This window comes from Camelus bactrianus, chromosome 15, assembly GCF_048773025.1.
Source record: "Camelus bactrianus isolate YW-2024 breed Bactrian camel chromosome 15, ASM4877302v1, whole genome shotgun sequence".
Classification (NCBI taxonomy): domain Eukaryota; kingdom Metazoa; phylum Chordata; class Mammalia; order Artiodactyla; family Camelidae; genus Camelus; species Camelus bactrianus.
Genome location: NC_133553.1, coordinates 49,638,744 through 49,658,957, shown reverse-complemented (window position 1 = coordinate 49,658,957; position 20,214 = coordinate 49,638,744). Strand labels below are relative to the sequence as shown.

Sequence of the window (20,214 nt, the reverse complement as noted above, 5' to 3'; positions counted from 1 at the left end):
TTACATTATTAATTATGTTAGGCAATGTACCAACTAATCAAGGGATACAGAGACAACTAAGTGATTAGACCTGAAGAGGAAAACGTGTCCAAGTAGTCACCTGAGAGGTGTCCAGTCAGCCTAGTGTCACATCAGCATCTGAGTGCTGATGTGCCCAGTCCTCTTAATTTCTGAATAAAGCAAGAAAATGGTACCAAACAGGTAAGAATCCAGGGATCCAGCCAGGCTTCCAGTTGGCCTGGTTGTAGGGAGCCTTCTGCAAACCAGTAGAGAAAGAGAGAGCTGGGCTGACTCAGAGAACTGCTCTTCCAGAGAGGGAAAGGGGTTGGGACCTGGGCTGGCAGAGTGCAGAAAATTGAAGGAAGGAGCTGCTGATGGTCATACTTGGGAGGAGATGACTGCAACAGGCCTTTATGACACGCAGGACTCGGCACATTCTTACAGTAATGATGTGTGGGCTGGTGCTATTCATCTTAAGTTTCTGAAAGATACTTACATTCCCATCTTTATTTTCTCAGATTAGTGTTTATTTGAAAAAATCTCTTCTTCCATTCTCATTCTGTAGTACAGTTGAGTTATACACACACACACACACACACACACACACAGATATGGATTTGGAACTTTTTAGATCCCAGATAACATTTCAGGACATTTTCCTGTCCCGAGTCCTTACAGGAAATATACCTGGTGACAGTGCTTACACAGTGTCTAGGAACCTAGCCAAATCATTTAAAAAATGTAGCCATCTGGATATTTAGTCTAGGATGCTGAGTAAAACAACAACAAAACAATTCAATTATCAATTATTCCTTAATTCAAATGAATAAACTGAGTATATCTTTCAGTAATGTACAAACATAGGCTTAGGCTGATCTCCATAAGTAGGAAACATGTGAGAAATTATATAAGAATTCATTTTATTTTTCTTAGCAACTACTTGAATTTTCCAAGCAATCAAGAAATTTAAGCATTTTGTCATTGTCCAAAGCAAGGAGATTCTGTTCCCATTTCTCTCCCAGAATTGTGAAGCAGTTACTCCTCTTCCATTCATGGGCCACCTGAGGTACTTAGATCCAGTATTCATTGAACCCTGGACACCAAAGTCAGTTCTCCTTGGGTTCTGTGAGAGTTTGGTCTTTGTATTTTTTATTTTAGTGGATTTTTCTTGGCCAAGGCCCTGCTCTGCCTGGGAGCTGATTGAGCTTCCGGAGAGCCAATATGTTTCTCAGCTCTCCAATTTAAATGCTGCCAAGAATTTCCTAACGTGTGCCATGAGAAATTCAGCAGCACATAAAACCCCATTCATTAAATAAACAGTTAACTAAGCAACCCTTGGCAAAAGGCACAACCCATCTGACATTTGAAGCACCCGGGACCTTCCAAAGAAAATAATTAAAGAATGCATTAAGAAGAAATACCCCAGTGCTTAGCAGTCATAATTGAAAAATTACAGTTCCCAACCTGGAGTCTGAATACTTTTTAGGGTCTCTGAAATTAGAAATGAAGAGCATCTACATATGCTTAATATCTCCACAAAACTAGGCAAGGCTGCATACTTACCCACTTTTAGCAGAAGCTAGATAAAACAACAATTTGCATCAGACTACAGTTCTGTCAACTCAGTATGATTACAGAGGCTATCTCATTTTGTCATTTAGGTGCCTTTGATACATTTTTAAAAATCCAACAATTCTTTAATAAATGGCATTTGTTTAGTAGACGAAATCTTTCCAAATGTATAGTTCATGAGAGATAAGAAAGAGTTGCAAAACTTGGGAATTATTCATTTAAACAAGATTTAAGGGTGACTCCGTATTTCACAGGATGCTTCTTTGCTTTTGAGAGAAGCAGTCACTTCCTTACGTGACAAACATTCCCCTCTAATAATTTAAGATGATAACATCTAAGATCTTACACGTTTAAGACCATACTGGTAACAGTAGTGGCTACTCTTTATTTGCTCAGTGCCAAGATCAAGCACTTAGTACTCTATGTGTTTACATAACTCTACAAAATGAGTGTTAATAATCTCCTGTGATAAAGAGGGAAACTCCTTCAGAGAGGCTAAGGAACCTGCCCAAGGCAATGTAACTAATTAAGTAGCAGAGCAGAGCTGGTTGAATCTGTATCCGTATTCATATCTATATATCATGCCATGCATTGCCTCCATCAGATAATATTAAAATTACAGAAGAGATTTACACAAAATTTCTCTGGAACAAGTCTACTTTTGCAAAATCTCTTCATCCCGGGTGCTAAAAACAGCAGCTTTGGCTGCCTTAAATGTCAGCTTCCTCTGTTTCCCTTGAGGTTTCTCAGGTGGGGGTGTGATTGAGAAGTGAAGGCTGGCAGCCAGGGCAGGAAAGGGGACTCCTACAACTTGAGGAATCGCAAGTGCAATAACCATCTCTGGAAGAAATCTCAGGTCCCGGAGGCTCAATTGAGTCCCACCGTTTTTGTTGCTGACGGCAATTTAACTACGATAAAAACAGTACCATGGACAGAGAAGTGAAAAAAAATGATATATTCCCACTGTGGAGTCAGGCATTCAGATTCTGTCTTGTCCACCTCTTATTGGCTCCACACTTACCAGCTGTGTTCTTCAGGCAAGTGGCCTTGCCTCTTGAAGAGAGCCACTCTGAAGTGGAGTCAGAGGATGCTTTGCTTTCTCCCACACTGATAGGCATTTACCCTGTCCTGCAAATCTCTCTGATGAGCTGGTGACCCACTCCTGGTGTTTTACTGCAAGAAGCTCTACCAGGGCCTTGTGATTACTGGAAAAGAATTAGTGTGCTTATAATTGCATTCAGTGTTTGTTTGTTTTATTTTTTTCTGATTGTATTTCTCTCTGTCTACTTTCCAGCTGACAAATAATGTAATTTTCTGGCATGAGGCCAGAATCGCTGATGTGTTAAATTCAAAATTATTGTAATCATTTATGAATAATAACTTTATAAATAATTATAGTAACAGGTATGTAATTCTAAGCAAGATATAATTTCCTGTTGCTATTCTGAAGTCTTTTTAAATGAGTTTGAGTAAATAATTTGCCACCAGCTTTGGTGTGCTGCATTTTAGAAAGCTAGATCAGAACAACTTCAATAATTCTATTATATGTATTTATCTTATCCACGCAGAAAGCAAAAATCTTTGGTACAATGTATAAACATTATTAGAATAATTAATGTAAATGGCTTGGTAGGAGGGGCATAGAACATATTATAAAGTTATGATAATTAAATGAAGTGGAACTGGATCAAGAAAAAATAGAAACAGATCAATCAAACCAAATAGGGTGCTCGGAAATAGAACCTTGTATATGTAAGAATTTAATATGTGGTATCCTTTACAAATCAGTAGAAGAAAGAAGACTTATTTAAAAATTGTGCTGGTTCAAATAAGTAACTATTACTTGGGTATGGGGACTCAATTTGAATTTTTCACCCTAAAAGAGAAGACAAATATTTGCAAAAAATATTAAAAAGTTATGCACACACTTAAAATTAAGGAATAAATATTTTACATGAAAATATATGTATCAAATCTCTCTTAAGGGAAGACTTTCTAAGTGAAGAAGTGATGAACACAACCAAAAAGTGATAGTAGATTCCAGTATTGAAACTTTGCCATATCCAAAACAGCATCCACCAGTGCACCGTATCCATGTCACTGTGAAATAGTGGGGAAAGGACAGACTATCTGCAGTAAATGGTATTATATATATACCCATGCGTACATGTGAACATACGTATACTAAATGGTACACTATATATTAAATGGTACATTGTATACTGATGTCCACCTCCTCAGAAAAATGTAAAATTAGGCAATGGAGGGGGCTTCACTGAGCTCATGAGGCTAGGGATGCAAAAGAACATGAGTTGGTTAAACTAGGCATAACATTTGGTGCCATTATTTTGTTATTATCAAAGGTACCATTTCTGGTTGATGGGAAGATAGGTTCCCTTAAAAAAATAAAATATAAGAATGGCTACTATCCCCTTGCTGAGACTGGCAGAGGATTAAAAAGTTTTTGGATAAAGCAGACATGCCTTGCCCTTATTAGCAGCATCTGTTGGCTTGGAATAGATGCTTTAAACCCTAATTTATGGTGTGTTACATTCTGCAAGATCATGAAAGACTGAGGCTGAAAATATCTTCATCACTTAGTTGCAAAATAACAGTAAACATAGCAAGTTTATTGTTTCTAGTTAAATTTTTCAGTGTCTTTCTAAATTCCATTAATGGGGGAAATAACTGTGAGATGCTTTCCCCTCAGGACTTTTATTTTTATATTTGAGCATCAGCTTATTGTGAAGCTAACACAGTTTAAAAGTTAGAATTGCCTTTAAATCAGTTACGGTTCCCTTTCCACCATGTTGCAGAGAAGACAGCTGCTCTTCATTTGTAATTGCTCAGGAGCCTCCGATGAGCCTGTGCTGTGGTTGCGATGGTTCTTGTTCTATTTATTTAGTTTTTTTTTAGCAGAGTTGAAAAAGCACTGAACCCTGAAATCCCCAGTACTTACTTATTCATGATCAAAGCTTGATGACAACCGTAACAGTCCCTTCGCTTATGTGAGCCTCAGTTTACTCATCTGAAAATAAGAGGATTGACCTAGTGTTCAGCTTTTTTCTTTTACTAAGTTGGTGTCTCAAATCTCACATTACTGACAATTGTGGTTCATTTTTCCTATATAAGTATATATATATATATATTTTTTTTTTTTCTAAAAGGCATTATTGAGTTACTGAATCTTTAATGTGAGAAAAAGAGGCATTCCTATGTAATGGAACTCAAGTTCTTTTGCTACACAACCATATGCCACTGAAAGCATCTTTGATAGAGCTGTTAACCCAGGAACAATAGTCTTTTAGTTCTTAGTCTAACTTGTACAGATGGCATCCAATGTTGTCTACCAACTTTAGGCAGTTCCCTCATGATGGAATGAGGGAAGGACAAAGCAAGAGGGTTTTCCTTTTCCTTCTTTTTACGAATAAGATGTATTTTGTCATGCTTATTTGGAACTAAGCAAAAAAATATTTCTTACTCTACATTGCTTAAACAAAATACTATTTTTTTTACTCTCTAAATTTCAACTAATTTTTGGTTTCAGATGAAATGAGTCATATGCCTTTGATGGGAAATGATGCTACTGGGGTCTGTTTTCACGTTCCATAATTAGTTTATTATTATTACAATATAAAAATATTTTGGTATGGGGAAGTTTCAATTTAGTTGAAAATTTTATCTGCACATAATCTCTAAACAGGATTGATTGGATAATAGAGGGGGGACCATATCCTCCCCTCAAAACCCCTCTTATCTTACAAATGCCTTATGTAACTCTCAATAAATTGAATTTCTTCAATGCTGTCTCCTTTTTAAAGTGGTGTTGAGACACTTGCACAAGGCTTGTACATCTCCTACTCTTTCTTTCTCATCTGCTACCCCTTCTCCCATCCACACCAGATACGTCCCTGCAACCCATCCAGGTGCATATCTGCCACGGTGGACGTACTGAACTATAGATGAAAACCTCAGTGATGTGACATCCTCAGAAAAGCTAAAATCCTATTAATCCCCTGGCCAATTAAGTTCAATAGACTTTTTCTTAGCCTTTTTATTGTAAGCAGGTTCTGTGCTAGGCTCTCAGTATAAGGAAATGACTAGCGTAAGAAACTTGATCTTGGGTAGATGACAGGACAATAATGAGAGCAATGCTTAAAAACATTTGATAGCCACGCCCCCTGCCTCCACTCTGCCTTTGTAATTCTCTCTTCATGGTGGCATGAACATTGAGGAAAGTCTGTTGAATTTGCTAATCTTTATTGTTTTTTGGCTATTAGCCGTTCCTTTGGAGTGCTAAGCTTATAAGTGCTAAAATTTATTTTTAGGCAGAGACATTTTTGACTCAAGACATTCTTTGAGTGAGATCATCTGTATATTTTAGCCAAGAACTCTCTAATTTCTGAAATTATTAAATATTTTATTTAATACAAATGTATGTAATGTATAGAAGTATATGTATATTTATATTTTGGTGTGTATATGGTGTATATATATATGCATTGTCTACTTATTTATCTAGAGATGTACAATCTATTTTAATATATGTGTTTATTTTTTCTGGACATCAGAGACAGCGGGTTTGACATGTATTACATATAAACACATTTACATTGGGTAATGTATAAACTCTACACATTACATATATATGTATCCATATGTAATGGATATATATATATAGACACATAGTAAATATTCAAGAGAAATTAAACTGGTTTATTCTCAGTGGACCATGTTTTATTAGACTGGGCATGTGCAGTGAGAAGTGATTACAGTTGCATTTTCTTCAGTACCTTACCTAACACTTATCTGATTAAATTGAAAATGTGGGGATTGAAAAATCATTTAAAAATAATAGATAAGTTAATGTTAGGGATGAAAGTTGTAATGCAATTTGTGTCCTTTTCTCAGCTGTTTCTTATCTAGGTCATGGCAAAACAAATGCCATTTACTCCCTACTTGTTTGAGTGGCCCTTGTACTGTTCACTTACTGGCTAACTCTTGGTTGTATTTTGAAATAAGCACATTGATATAAAATAGGTGGTGCATGGACAGATCACAGATAGGGGAAGAGAAGAATTAAATTTGGATATTTGAAATATTGACTGTTTCTTAATAGAGTAGAAACATTAAATGCCTTTTAAACAAACTAACAAAAATTAAAACGAAACCAATCCCCTTAGATTAATCCTTAAACTTCACGGACTTTTACAATATAGTCAGACTTCCATATCCGTGAGTTCTGCGCCCTCAGATTCAACCAACCAAGGATGGAAAATATTAGGGAAAAAAATACCAGAGAGTTCCAGAAAGTGAAACTTTAATTTGCCATGCACTGCATTTACACAGCATTTATTGTATCAGGTATCATAAATAATCTAGAGATGATTTAAAGTATATGGGGGCATGTAGGTAGGTTATATGCAAATACTGTGCCATTTTACTTAAGAGACTTGAGCATCGGTGGATTTTGGTATGAGGTTGAGGGGAGTGTCCTGGAACCAATTCCCCACAGATTCCAAAGGAGAACTGTGTGTCTTTACATACATATATCTATAGATATATAGAGATAGAGATAGAGATATATACATATAATGTCCTAAATGACATACCTGTTGGAAAACTACATTGTAGTCCTGGAAACAAAGAAAAAGCCCCTCTGCTTAAACTGGGCTTGAAGAGACATTTTAATCCATAGTTACATGAAAAATTCTTCTGCTTAATTGTGATACTTGATTCATTTAGAGATATTTTAATCAGAACAAATGGAAGGAAAAATACTGTGTTTTGAGTATAAATGTGACTTGTGACAAACTCATCCTTTTGCATGGTGGCAAATAGCTATTTGATTGTGAATCTCCTTCTTAGCAACTAAGTGAAATGTCCTGCTGAGACAGAGACACAGTTTGAAGTTGTCATTAGATATTCAAACAGAGTGCTAGACATGGTTATGATAAAAGACACTCAGTGAGCTCTGTGCCTCAACACATTTATTGATAAAATAGGATCATGTTATCTATTTCCTAGATGCTTATGAGGAGTAAACATCTAATACATATAAATCTCTCGTAACAGGGCCTGACAGAAAGTAAACTCTCCATAAATCTGAACGGATTCTTGTTATGGTGGTGGTTGTGTTAGTGGATTGGAGGGACCCCTGAATTAGGAAACCCACCAAAGTGTGGGTTCTTGCTGCCGGCCATGAAAGAATTTGCACATCAGAGGCAGAGGGATGAAATAAACAGTTGCTTTATTGCTCAGAAGGGAAAAGGAAGGAAAAATCTCCAGTGAGGAAGAGGTGCTGGAGTGGGGAGCACTGTAGAGACAGCTCCAGCCAGGTCAGGCCACGTGGACTTTTATGAGAACCTTCCATCATCATGTCCTTGTTTAGGGTGTGATAGAGCCAATCTGTTCTTGTTTGAGTTTTTCAGTCCTTGTAGGGGCTTTTCCAGTTGTTGTCATGGCAATCATCAACTTCAGGGCGCCGGTGGGTTTGTCTTTTAGCATGCTAATATATTACAGTGAGCATCTAATGAGGCTCAGTGTCCACTGGAAGTCAAATCCTCCACTGTCTTGGACTGGGTGGGTTCTAATCAGTTCTTGTTTCTTCTCTGCAGCTGCCCCCTGAGAGTTAGATAAGAGTAATTGGTTTCTGTTTGAGGGAAGGGAAGGGGTATGATCCTAGGAGCAACAGCCTTGGTAACAAAAAGGAAAGTTGCTTTTAATCAGAATGCCTGCAATCTAGTGGACCCAGCATCCCCCGCAAAAAAACCGTCTCCAAAATTCAGCCAGGAAGGTTTTATAGGGAAAGGAAGGAATAACCTCAGTTAATCGTTGAAAGAGGTGGTCAGAGTCGTTGCCATCCCTGAATGCCTGCAGGCTTGTCCTAGTCAACTGCTTGAGCCTCCTCTTCTGGGGCCCAGGGAGGCCTGGGAGACTTCAGCTTTTCTATAAACAAGAGGCAAGGGTTGGGGCAGGTGGCCACAGGATCCTGCTCCCTCTCAGTGGTGGTGGGGTGGGTGTTGTTTGATGCCACAAAAACCCTCTCACGAGTGAAACTCCCAGGGTCACCAGCTTCCTGTGTACATTTTCTGTCTGAGAAACCTCATCTATGAAGAACACCATCAGTATACAAACTACAGTGTAGCTTATCAGGATAAAAAAGAAAGCCCTGATCTGCTTTGATATCTTTGATCCTGCTGGTTGCAGCTCTATTCATTACTTTAAAACACTCACCAAGCATCTACCGTGTCCCCTGTTAGCTGTTACCCTTGTTACAACATTTAGATTGTATAACTCCATTAATTCATTGTAAGAATAATAAGCATTGTTATTCCTAATAATAACAACCACATTAATAAGGGCAGGTACTATTTACTTGAGCACTTATTCTGCTCCAGGTCCTGTTCTTAGCATTTTAACTGAACCATAATTCATGCTTTACAATAACCCTAATGTGGTAGATACTATGACCCCATTTTACAGATAATACTGAGCCTCTGCAAGGTTGAAGGGCTTCCACAAAGTCACAGGACTGCAAGAGGGTGAGCTGGGATTCTCTCTGAAATCTGACCTGAGAACCAGATTTTTAGGCCTCATTTGCTATTATTTCCAAGAATGAAAGAGAAAACCAAGACTCAGATTAAAAGGAATCATTCCTGTTCGCTCAGGGAGGGTCATGCCAGAGTCTAGATCTCTGCATAGACCTTTGACTCTGACTTCAGTGTTCATTTCCTCATCCTCCTTACTCTCACCATTAGCATACGAAAAGCCTTGATCAACACCTGTTCATTAATGAAATGAATTCAAGAGCCCCATTAAGATTTCTAAGCTGAAACATATTGATAACAACAACAAAAAAAGTCATGATCTGAGTGGCAAATATTTTCCGACTGACCTGCTTATTTCACACTTGTACCTCCAGTGGAAAGAGATTTATCTATCAGCCACCAGTTCTTCCATACCATCTATACAGACCTTAGACGGATATAATCCTTGAGGCATGCCTGTGTATCTGAAGATGTAGTGAACATTCTTTTTACTAGTGGGTTAGGGTTTGATAGATCTCAGAAGAGGAAACAATGTTCTGACATCAAAACCACAAAAACAAAACTGGGAAAAAGCCAGAAAGAGAGAAGGAACAATAGGGCATCTTCTACTCTTGCCCCAAATCACAGACATTGAGGGGAAAAAGCTCAAGGGTTTATGGATTTGACCTGCCTTTCCTCTTCAGATGTCTGTTTTAGAAATTAAGAAACTGAGACAAAGAGAGATTAGGCAACTTGACTTAGGTAAGAACTTTGTGATTAAACTAAGTCTATATCCAGACTACCAAAACTTCTGTTCTTCAGCCTATTTATCCCTGCTGCCTTTGGAGGGTGATTATCAAGATCAGATACAATACTCCGTGACTGTCTACCTGAGATTTCAAGTCTAGGCAGATAAAAACACAAACATACCACTCTTATTCTTGCATATTTAAGTGTAACATACCACTCTTATTCTTGCACATCATAGCAATGTATGGAAATTATAAGGCAGCTAAAACAAACAAACAGAAAACAGCAAATAAATAAGAAAAATCTAAGGCCTTGTTTATGGTTCCATTCCTTTGGGACTTATGATGTAATTCTATGAAGAAGGAAAGTGAAATTCAACATGTTCAATTAGTCTTCAAAAAAAAGAACCCCAAAATCAATATCCCTAAAGAAATCTTGATTCTATAAACAGATCCAAGTGAGTGTGCAACAAATATCACTGTCTATTGTTAAGGTGATAAAGTGTTTAGATATTTGTTGAAAGTTGACACTATTAAATAAATTACAACTTTTAACATAAATAAAAAAGACATACGAATAATTGTAAGTGAGAACTATATTATCTCAGAAAGAAGCAAAAAATGGCTTACATGTGAATTTTTAGAAAATTCAGAGTGCTTACTGGCTACCCCTTATAATTGTAATTGAACTATATAGTCAGTTCATTTTAAGAGAATATCTAACTTTAGAAAAGTCAGGTGATTATGAAATCTAGGTCAGATGAAGTAGTAGTGTAGATCTGAGCGCTGTCAGCCTGCCTATCCCAAATTGCTCTTCTGCCTTCTAGAGTTGCCTTTCAAAGATTACAAAATGAGAAGAAAAAAATACATCATGCTTCTTCTCAAGATAGTTCTTCTAGGAAAATGATTCTACTTCTGGAGAATTTTAACTCGGGTGTTTTTGATGTTTAAAGTAATTTACACCCCACAAAATGAGTTTGAAGGTGATAGACCAGCTTGCTATTTATAATTTAACGTGTACATAAGTTTCCACCTTTTCTTAGAGGAATAGGCAAAAATTACTGCTAGGCTATGAGAGGGGTCCACTATATTTATAAATGTTGTTATTAATAATAATCTATAACCTGGGGACTATGTTTAAAAGTAGTGAAGAAAGAATGTTATTCAACACTCAGCAAGTATTTGTTTTGTCAGCTCTGCGCGAGGCACTGATCTTGGTGCAAGGTTTCTGTCTGCGTAAAGCATAAATTCTGGTGGAGATTCATTTTCCTTTTTCGAGCGGGAGCGGTAGTGCATGACTGACCCTAAATATTATTATCTAGAGAATCCTAACTTTTCTTCTCCATCTCCCTGAACCTCCTTGAATCACCAGGGCACCCAGTTCACTCATGAGATTATAAATCTCTTGTGGAAATTCTCACCTAGAATTACGCTAACTCCACATTCTTCAACTTTTCAGTAGCTGATACGAAACTCATGAGGCAATATACCCAGCCTTAGAACCACTTGCTCGTGTCAGAAATATCCAGTTCCATTTCTGTGGTTCTGTTTCGTGCAGTAGCATTAATCAGCACTATCATCTGCATCTTTTGGGCCAGAAGATACTCATTCCTGATCAATGTCTATGTTCAAGGAATCTCCAAATAGTAAAATATAAATCAGCAGGAAAAATGGGAAAAAAAAAAAGGTTTGGGTAGCTTGAAATCATAGTGAGAGGTTGTAAAACCTGGAAAATCATCCATGGAAAGTGTTTTATTCACTTCTGAAGATCTTCAAAGAAAGGCAATCCTAAATCAACTTTCCCAAGGCATAAAAGCTCTTTTTCTTTTCAAGGAAGTATACTTAAGAATTAATTTAATTCCTTTTGGTTATTGCTTAAGTTCATTTTCTCTTCTCTTGTTGTCAATAGATGCTTATTAGACCATTATACATATTTGTTCAAAGAATAAGAGATATAGTATTCTTTTAGTAATCTTTCTTCAAGATAAAGGTAAACTGAAAAACCAGGACTAGCACTGAAAAACGTGATTTATTTAGTTGGCACAAATCAAGTAAAAAAAAGCATCAACTATATGTGTGCTTAATTTCTAAACATTTTCTCATAATGGATTAATTTAGAACTAATGTCTCTGTTCTGACAGATGATGATAAAGAGATGGTGATATTTATTATCATGCAGTTGGTTGTAGTGGACATTTATTGAAATCTTACAATATGCTTGGCATTGGATTGACTGCTTTTATATGGATTTCTCTCGCATGCATTTTCTGCTTTAATCATTATAACCATCCTGTAAGGTATTATCTTCCTGTAAAGAAGGCTTAGGTATCATATAGTTAGGTAATGCTGGAGCCGGAATTTGAACTCAGGGATTCTGATAGCAGACCTTGCATTCGTAATCACTCTGAAAAATAAAATATCCATTAACAAACCCTATCATCAGCCACACCACACTAACTGTTGGCTCAGCTGGCCATGGGTTTGGCAGAAATAAGAGCTGCGTTGACCTGATTAACTTTATAGCACACGTCAGACACAGGCTAATTTTTTTCTTTTATACAAATATCTTTTCATACATAGATAAATGAATTTAGAGACCGTTGACTTCTGTGAAATCTCGAGTGCCTTCTTAAACGAATTTAGATAGTTATCTGGACACATAACTAATTTAATCTTAAGTCAGTGTGACTTACATCTTTTGGAAATGTAATTATTCATGGTATGCATTTGTAGAGAAAGGATATGAGTCTCCCTTTATGCTTATGTCAAAAGGGCTGCAGATGTATTAAGGGGATGTGATAGCAGATGCATGATGTTGTGAGCCCTGCCAGTGGATTTGTCCAAAGTACTATTTGGAGTCCCCCAAAGCCCTAAGACTATTACCAAGCAGTGAGAACTATCCAGCCATTTTAGATGGAGTGCCTTTGGAAATGAGGGCACAGGACAAACGATGTTTCACATTTGTATATATTAAAAGTGAAATGTAACATTAGTAACATAGATTGAATGGATTTAGGGTAAACACTAAGTTCCAGAGTTACCTAATACTATTCAGTTATTAATGTAGGGCAGGGCAAGAGAGAGCTTCTGTATTGTAGTCATATTTTATGATTTTTCTGGGAAAATTCAGGATATTTTCTGCCTCCACTTGTGATTATTTTACAAGCTTAATATGCACCATGGATATATAGACCATAGAAGAGATCCTATACTTTCGGGGACTGGCGTACAAAAGTATCTAATTTCGAATATTGTAGTGATGGCAAAACTGAAAAACCTCAACTTATGTATTTAATAAAGAAAACATAATGGCCAACTAACAAAAGCAAATGGTATTTATAAGTTCAAGGTTGCACGTGCTTGAAATAATGAAAGCTCTGTGTAGGTTTATTCAAGTTATTTGAGTTAACTGCCGGTACTTGTGTGTGTGTGTGTATACATTATTTGAGTGAAATTAGATTAGAATAGTTATGTGCAGTGAATTGATACCTGGATTTTATTTGGCTAAAAAAGCTGTCTTATGCATCAAAAGGCACTAAACATTGTATGCCTTTTCACGCTCCACTTGCAAGTTACATGAACTGATAACTGGTTCTAAATATTAAAATACATGCCTAGTTTCTCACTGCTATCCTCTACCCACAGGTTGTGTATAAAAACAATGATGTAAGATTGGAATTATCTCGACTTGCCAAGCAAGGAGACCCTAAGATGAAGATCCATGGAGTGGTGGCATTTAAATGTGAGAACGTTGCAACTTTGGACCCAATCACCTTTGAAACCCCAGAATCTTTCATCTCTTTGCCTAAATGGAACGCAAAGAAAACAGGCTCCATATCATTTGATTTCCGCACAACAGAGCCAAATGGCCTCATCTTATTTAGTCACGGCAAGCCACGACACCAAAAAGACGCCAAGCATCCGCAGATGATAAAGGTTGACTTCTTCGCTATCGAGATGCTGGATGGACACCTCTACCTCCTCCTGGACATGGGGTCAGGGACAATCAAAATCAAGGCCCTGCAGAAGAAGGTGAATGATGGAGAATGGTATCATGTGGACTTCCAGAGAGACGGACGATCAGGTAATTGATCATTTTTCTATGCTATTTGTCTGCTGGAACATCCCATCCATTCCTCACCATCTGTAAGGAATTAAAACCAAGACATACTAAAGATTTCCTGCATTTCTGTCTTTAGAGTAAAGGAAATTGTCTGTTATTATTTCTGTTTCACATCGTATAAGAATCAGAAGGCACTAATTAATCATCCTAGTTGGGCATCAAACCCCAAATGCTCAAATGGCTCTAGAATAGCTTCTTAAGTGAACATTAAATGGATAATCAAGTGCCAAATCTTGCAAGAAATTTTGTTTTGCAAATTACAAAATTCGGGGTTCTTACATTCCCAGTTATCTCTCATATGTTTGCAGTTGTCTGAAGTGGCAGATATAAAATATGAAAAAAAAAATTTCAATGATCCATACATCAAATCCTTAGTTTAATACAGCACACCTTTTCCCCGAGGTGGGTCTGGTATCAAAAACATTTTAATCAGTACAGTAGGATTTCAAGGACACTGGCAAAACTCTGCTGCCTTCCAAATAGCTTCCCTTTCTGATAAAAGAGGTTTGGAATTCCACCAACAGGAATTTTCATTTCTTTGGCTTCCTTTTGCTGCACTTTTTTTTTTTTTTTTCTGGAGGGGTGTGTGTGTGTGTGTGTGTGTGTGTGTGTGTGTGAAGTGGAGAAAGAAGAGGATGGTATAGGGAAGGCCTGAAGAAATAACATTTACTTACTCTGAAATTTGGAAGTGGATTAAAGGGCTTAGGGAGTTGAGCAGCATTCAGTTTGTGGGGGCAAGAATCATCCAGGGAAGGGAAATAGCATTTGTAGAAACCAGGAGAGAGAGGGAGAGAAGCAATTTGTTTTAGGTATACAACTATGCATTATATCTTTTGCTTTCTTCGCTGAGTGCTTTCATGCTGCTTGTCCTCACTAACAAATCAAATTATCTTCTCGTAATTGAAGAGAGCAGAATTTAGATCTAACCCGTCTTCTCCTCTCTCACCTACTGTTCTCTTATTTGCTTTCGTGCTGTACCATCTCCTCTGGATATCCCACTAATTAGCAGCGTGAGCTTGGCTTAGGTTTTCTGTGGGCTTGGATTTCTTTCTTTGTAAAACATGTTGGGAAGAACCTAGTATTCACTGGATCCCAGACCCAGTGATGGTAGATAGACAGTGACGGAGCCTAGGATTCTGTATTTTTGCACAGCTGTCCAGGCGGCTAGATGATCAGCCAAATTTGGGAACCAGAGGTCTAATGACACTTAGTGCTTCTTTCAGATCCAAGAAGCTGTGATTCGCATCCTATTTTAGGAGGACCATGCTGAGGGCCTGGGGCAAGCTCTTCCCATACCCTCCTTTCACAGACTCCCGTGTCACTCATTTATTCCTGGCTTCTCTGCAGCAGAACAGTTTCCTATTTTACAATTATTCATGCCTTCTTTTCCTGTTTACTGATCAAGAAGACTGTGGTTTTGGCCTTCCTAGAAATGTCTTCCTTACCCACTGAAAGAAAGAAAGAAAGTGTATGAAAGTCGGCAGGAGCTAGGGGTGAGGGTGGAGAGTTGAAGGAAGGTCGGAACCCATTGCTCTGATCCTCAGATGCTTTGGAGACTCTTTCTGATTCATCCTTCTCTGGAAATTTGGTCTACAAATGTTCTTTCATTTCCCTAAAGAAGTTCAAAAGGAAGATTAGTTACCATTCTGTGTAATCTGTGCTATGCTGTCATTTTCTGCCAGTATCTTAGATGGTTGAGAGTAGACAGTAAATAATTTTTTAAAAATATCTGTAGTGCTATCCTGATTCCATTAGGAACTGGATTCTTCTTTGTTTTCTGATTTAAGCACAGAAGAGTCCAATGATAGGGATACAGAAATAGAGCAATGCAGGGCTTCCCTCTGGCTTCCCCTAGCCTGTTTCCCCCAGAGTTAGCAATTAATGTGCTACTTAAGAACATTCAAACAGAAGACTTAAAAAGAGGATGGAAACATGGATTAATCTTTTATTTTGAAATATTAATTTGTGGATATTAGAGCTTGACTTAAAATACATCTAGAATGAAAGTTTGGAAATGACTTTCAAGAATATATATATATGTATTTTAGTCAGACTTTAGAATAATTTAAAACATAACTGATCAGATTAAGTGGATATCTTTTGCAAGTTCAGAGGGGCAAAAACTACACTTCAGATCAGTTGGGTTTCGTTCACCTAGAAATGAGATGTTTTCTAACTATATGAGGAAATACATAGTTAATGTCTAAACTTTAGTAAATGCAGAGTAACAGGAAAAGGAAATTAAAATTATTCACTCTTCATTTGATAATGATAATTTATACCAGGATATTTCTTTCCAGTCTTAAAGGATAATGAGATCTAATTAGTTTCCCAAGTTCCTTGGATGACCTGTTACAATAAGATCAGCTAAATACCTTAATCCTCAAGCAGTGTAAAATCTACTTTTTCTGTTTAAGCTCTTTAATTCATCCAAATTACCAAAAGTTTATTAACTGCCCTGTTTATGCCCTCATTGGAAAAGGTCAAAGCAGCAAATATCTACTTTAATTTCCAAAGTTCAATGCTGGATGGGAAATTGAGAGAGATGCCTTAAGAGAGTGTTTACAGTAAGAAAAAAAGTAAAACATGGGACTTTTGTCAGAATCCAGTTTAAAGATTAAGTTAGCATGCTTGGTGGTGTTCTGAGGGTAAAGTACTGTTACATGATTATGATTTCAGAGTAGTGAATTGGAATAAACAATGTAAAAACCAACGCTCATTCACTGAAACAGGTTTTACCCTTACTAATTTGGAAAAAAAAGAGACAGAGAGAGCTCATATTATGCTGGCCTTGCTCAAGGGAGTTTAATGTAATTTTAATAACTGCAGCTGTTAATATTTTATATATAGTATTTTAATTAAGTCCTGTATTTGCACACTGCATTGGTTTGGTATAAAGCAGCCTTTTAAAGACTGAATGAATAGCGACACTAGCTTTTCTTTTACTTAAAGGCTATTTCTGAGTTAGGCTTAGTGAAATACTGAGACTTGTAGCTCAGTGAAAACTAAGAAACAGAATTTCAAGAAATAACTTGTTTCACATCAGCTATATTCAGAGGCCATGTGGAAATTACTCTTATTGGAATGTGGGAAATGATACTGACATGACAAGAGGGCAGTATGGGCTGGTTTCTGACTCATGGACGATGAAGGTCGTATCTGTTGGTTTGCCTGGGATACTCCTCAGCTGAGTGTTTAAAAACATTGAATGAGCCACATTTTCTGTGTTGTTAAAGTAGAGGGAGCCTAAACCTAGGAGTTAGTCTTTCTCCTATTGACCATACTAAAGTAAGTGGGGCTAAAAGCCATGGCCGTTAATTTGATGCTGATCACTTTTGGCTGTCTTGGTCAGAGAGATGGTTAAAACCATAATTGGTGGGCAGACTGAATTTTTAACATTCCCCAGTTTATAAGGAAAACCCAGGTATGACAGGGACTATCTTACTTATGTTTATACCCGCAGGCCCTGCTGCTTTCTTGTGCAGTAACAGTTGCTCAATATGTATTTGGTTTAAGAAAAAATAAAGAATAAAAACATGTGAATAGCTCAGTGCCAGCCCACCCCTAATATTCTAAAAATAGTAGGACCATCATTATACGTGAAGAGTGATAGCACTCTTTTAGTTGTAAATGCAACTTTTTAAAGGAATTACATTGCTTCCTGAAAGCAGTTTACACAACATAGGATAACAGGTGTTGTCTTCCTTTTATGAATGCGGTGTCATCCTCCAAGCTGAGATGGCTGAAAAAAAAAATGCAGTGAGGAAGTTAAACAGTTGTGAGAGAGCTATGATAAGCCTAGTTCCAAAATGACAACCTTTAATGAGAACAGGGCTGCTATCCCTGCTTGTTCATGAGACCCCCAATATCATTTAGCGAACACGTAGGCAGAAGGCAAGTTAATCCTGAGGGAAGGCATTCACTTCTTTCTGAGGACCAGGATATGACCCACAGTAAGCGTGCTATTGACAAGGAAGATAGTCCCTCAGGATGTCCATCTTTCTGGTAATTTGCCCTTCGGTCCTTTGTTCACTGAAAGGTGGGTGTATGAGCCCTTCGCTTGACGAGAAATATTACCTTTATCTGAATACTTTGCCAGAACTTCACTTTCAGCAGTTAACTGTATTGGGTTATATGTCCCTTCTTCCATTCTGTGACTTGGGGCGAGGAAGAAGCACTTTCATTCCCACACTTTGACTAACAGAGTTTGGTCACCACTGTTCTCTCCATTCAGTGTAGCTTCTTCCATTGCCTACTGAGTCCATGACCGGTGACACGGGAGGCTTAGTGGGCTAAGCCATGAATGGTATTTTCAGATCCTGCACCAAACTGGCAAAGGAGGAACCAGCCTGATTTTGTGGATCAGAGTGTATGTCATGAGTTCCACAGAAAGTGGATTTGCTCTATGGATAGCTTAGCTACTTAGAAGAGCAAAATCCCTAAGTTGCTGAGTTAATAGTATGATTGAAGGGGCTCATTACTCTGCAGACTTTGCCAGACTCATGGCTACATGTGCTCTCACCAGCGCCTCCTCCTTTCCAGGGCTCCCCTTTCCCTCTCTTTTGCTCCCAAACTCAATACAAGACAGCTACCCAGATGTTTAGCTAAAGTGTGAGTTGCGCTAAAATTAGGAGGAGGTACTGTTTAAATGTGTGTTAAGCTCTTTGGCTCAGTCAAGGGTATCCTCTTAAATATTTTCGTAGCAAACTGCCAGTCTTTTTTTTTTTTTGCAAACCATCATTACACATTGAAATCAAAGAGAAAACTCATTATTCTTGTCAAATTCTGCTTGTGTACAGCAGGGTACAGCAGATTGTATCAGCAGTTATTCATGGGTAAGCCTACATTTAACAGCTAAGAAGCCATTGAGATTTGAATTGAAGTCATAGAGTTCCAGTTTAAGAACTGGAAATTACAGTGGGAAAAGCATAAGGCTCTCTCCAGAGCACATAATTAGAGGTTTATAATAATCATGGTTTGATGTGAACGGCACTTTCCAGCTATCTATTACCAGCACTGATTTCTGTGTATACCATCTACTTGAACAACCATTAGACAGTTTCTCTATTTAGGTCTTGATTTGAATTTGCCCTCTGACTATAAACATTCCTCCCATGCCTCTACCTAGTAGCCTGTTGAAGTAACTTTAAGTACATGTATAAATGCTTTATTTTGTATCCATGTCCATAAACTACTACCCATCAATGGGAAGACTGAAATACCTTTTCAGTAATTTATCAATTACTTGACTATCCTACTGACTAGACAGAGTCAATTTTGCATATAATTATGTTGTTAAATTTTATTAAATTGATGCTTATGTTTATTTATTTATTTTGAACATATTTAAAAAGAAAAAAAGTCATCTGTTGCCTTCTTTTCCCACTCAAAACATTTTCGGTTTTGCACATTTTCTTCTAGTTTTTGTTAGCATGTACATATATTTTATGTAGTTGCAATTAAAATATAAACTTAATTTTTCAGACAATTTGTTTAATATGAAGTCATAAACTTTTTTTACGTAAACGTATCTAACTAACAAAAATTGTTCTCTGGGGGTTACAAAAACAGCATCTGAGAATCAGAGCAGAGCTTTGCAGAGACACCTTAACCAGGCTTCTGGGCTTGTGGGACTCAACTGTATTCAAATATAGAGTGTCTATAGAGAAGAAAGTCACAGCGACAAACATTGGCAGTGCCCATCTAAGCACTGCCCAGGGTGCTTGACTACTTCATCCGCACTGTAGAAATGGAGGCAGGTCATGTTTATTGGGATGAGGGAGGGTATCAGATCATCCTAGGCTAATATCACTACACATTTCTTTACCTGATGCACTCTCCTTATGTTCCTCACTCTTCTGAGTAAGAGTTAGCTCCCATTGTGAGTCTGATTGCAGTAGAAGGACAAAATGAGTATGAGTATTCTGGTTCCTGTAACAATTTAAGATCCCATTGTAAATGAATAAATGCACATTTAGATTATAAATTGGCATCCCGCGTTGGCAGAACTACCTAGGAAGCATTGCCTATCCTATGATAGTTAATTTCTCATAGAGAATTAGTAACTTGGCATTCTCATTTTATACGTTGGTCTTGTGGGCTTGGTAAATATCCATCAAACCCTGAGAGATGGCTCCTCGCTCTTTAAATCCACTCAATCTCCTTTCTAGGCCTACCAAGCCAAGGGACAGACCCTGGACTATGGTGTCAGTTGTCTCCTCAGAAAACAGGCAATTACCTG

General features: G+C 37.6%; 1 protein-coding gene across 17 annotated transcripts in view; it reads left to right on the top strand.

Moving 5' to 3' along the window:
- Positions 1-20,214, top strand: part of NRXN1 (neurexin 1) — a 1,021,265-nt gene that overhangs the window by 424,687 nt on the left and 576,364 nt on the right. For all 17 annotated transcript variants that reach the window (XM_074341128.1, XM_074341127.1, XM_074341130.1 and 14 more), the window contains one exon: positions 13,496-13,934. In XM_074341128.1, the coding sequence (XP_074197229.1) occupies positions 13,496-13,934 (439 nt within the window). The remainder of the gene's footprint in view (positions 1-13,495; positions 13,935-20,214) is intronic.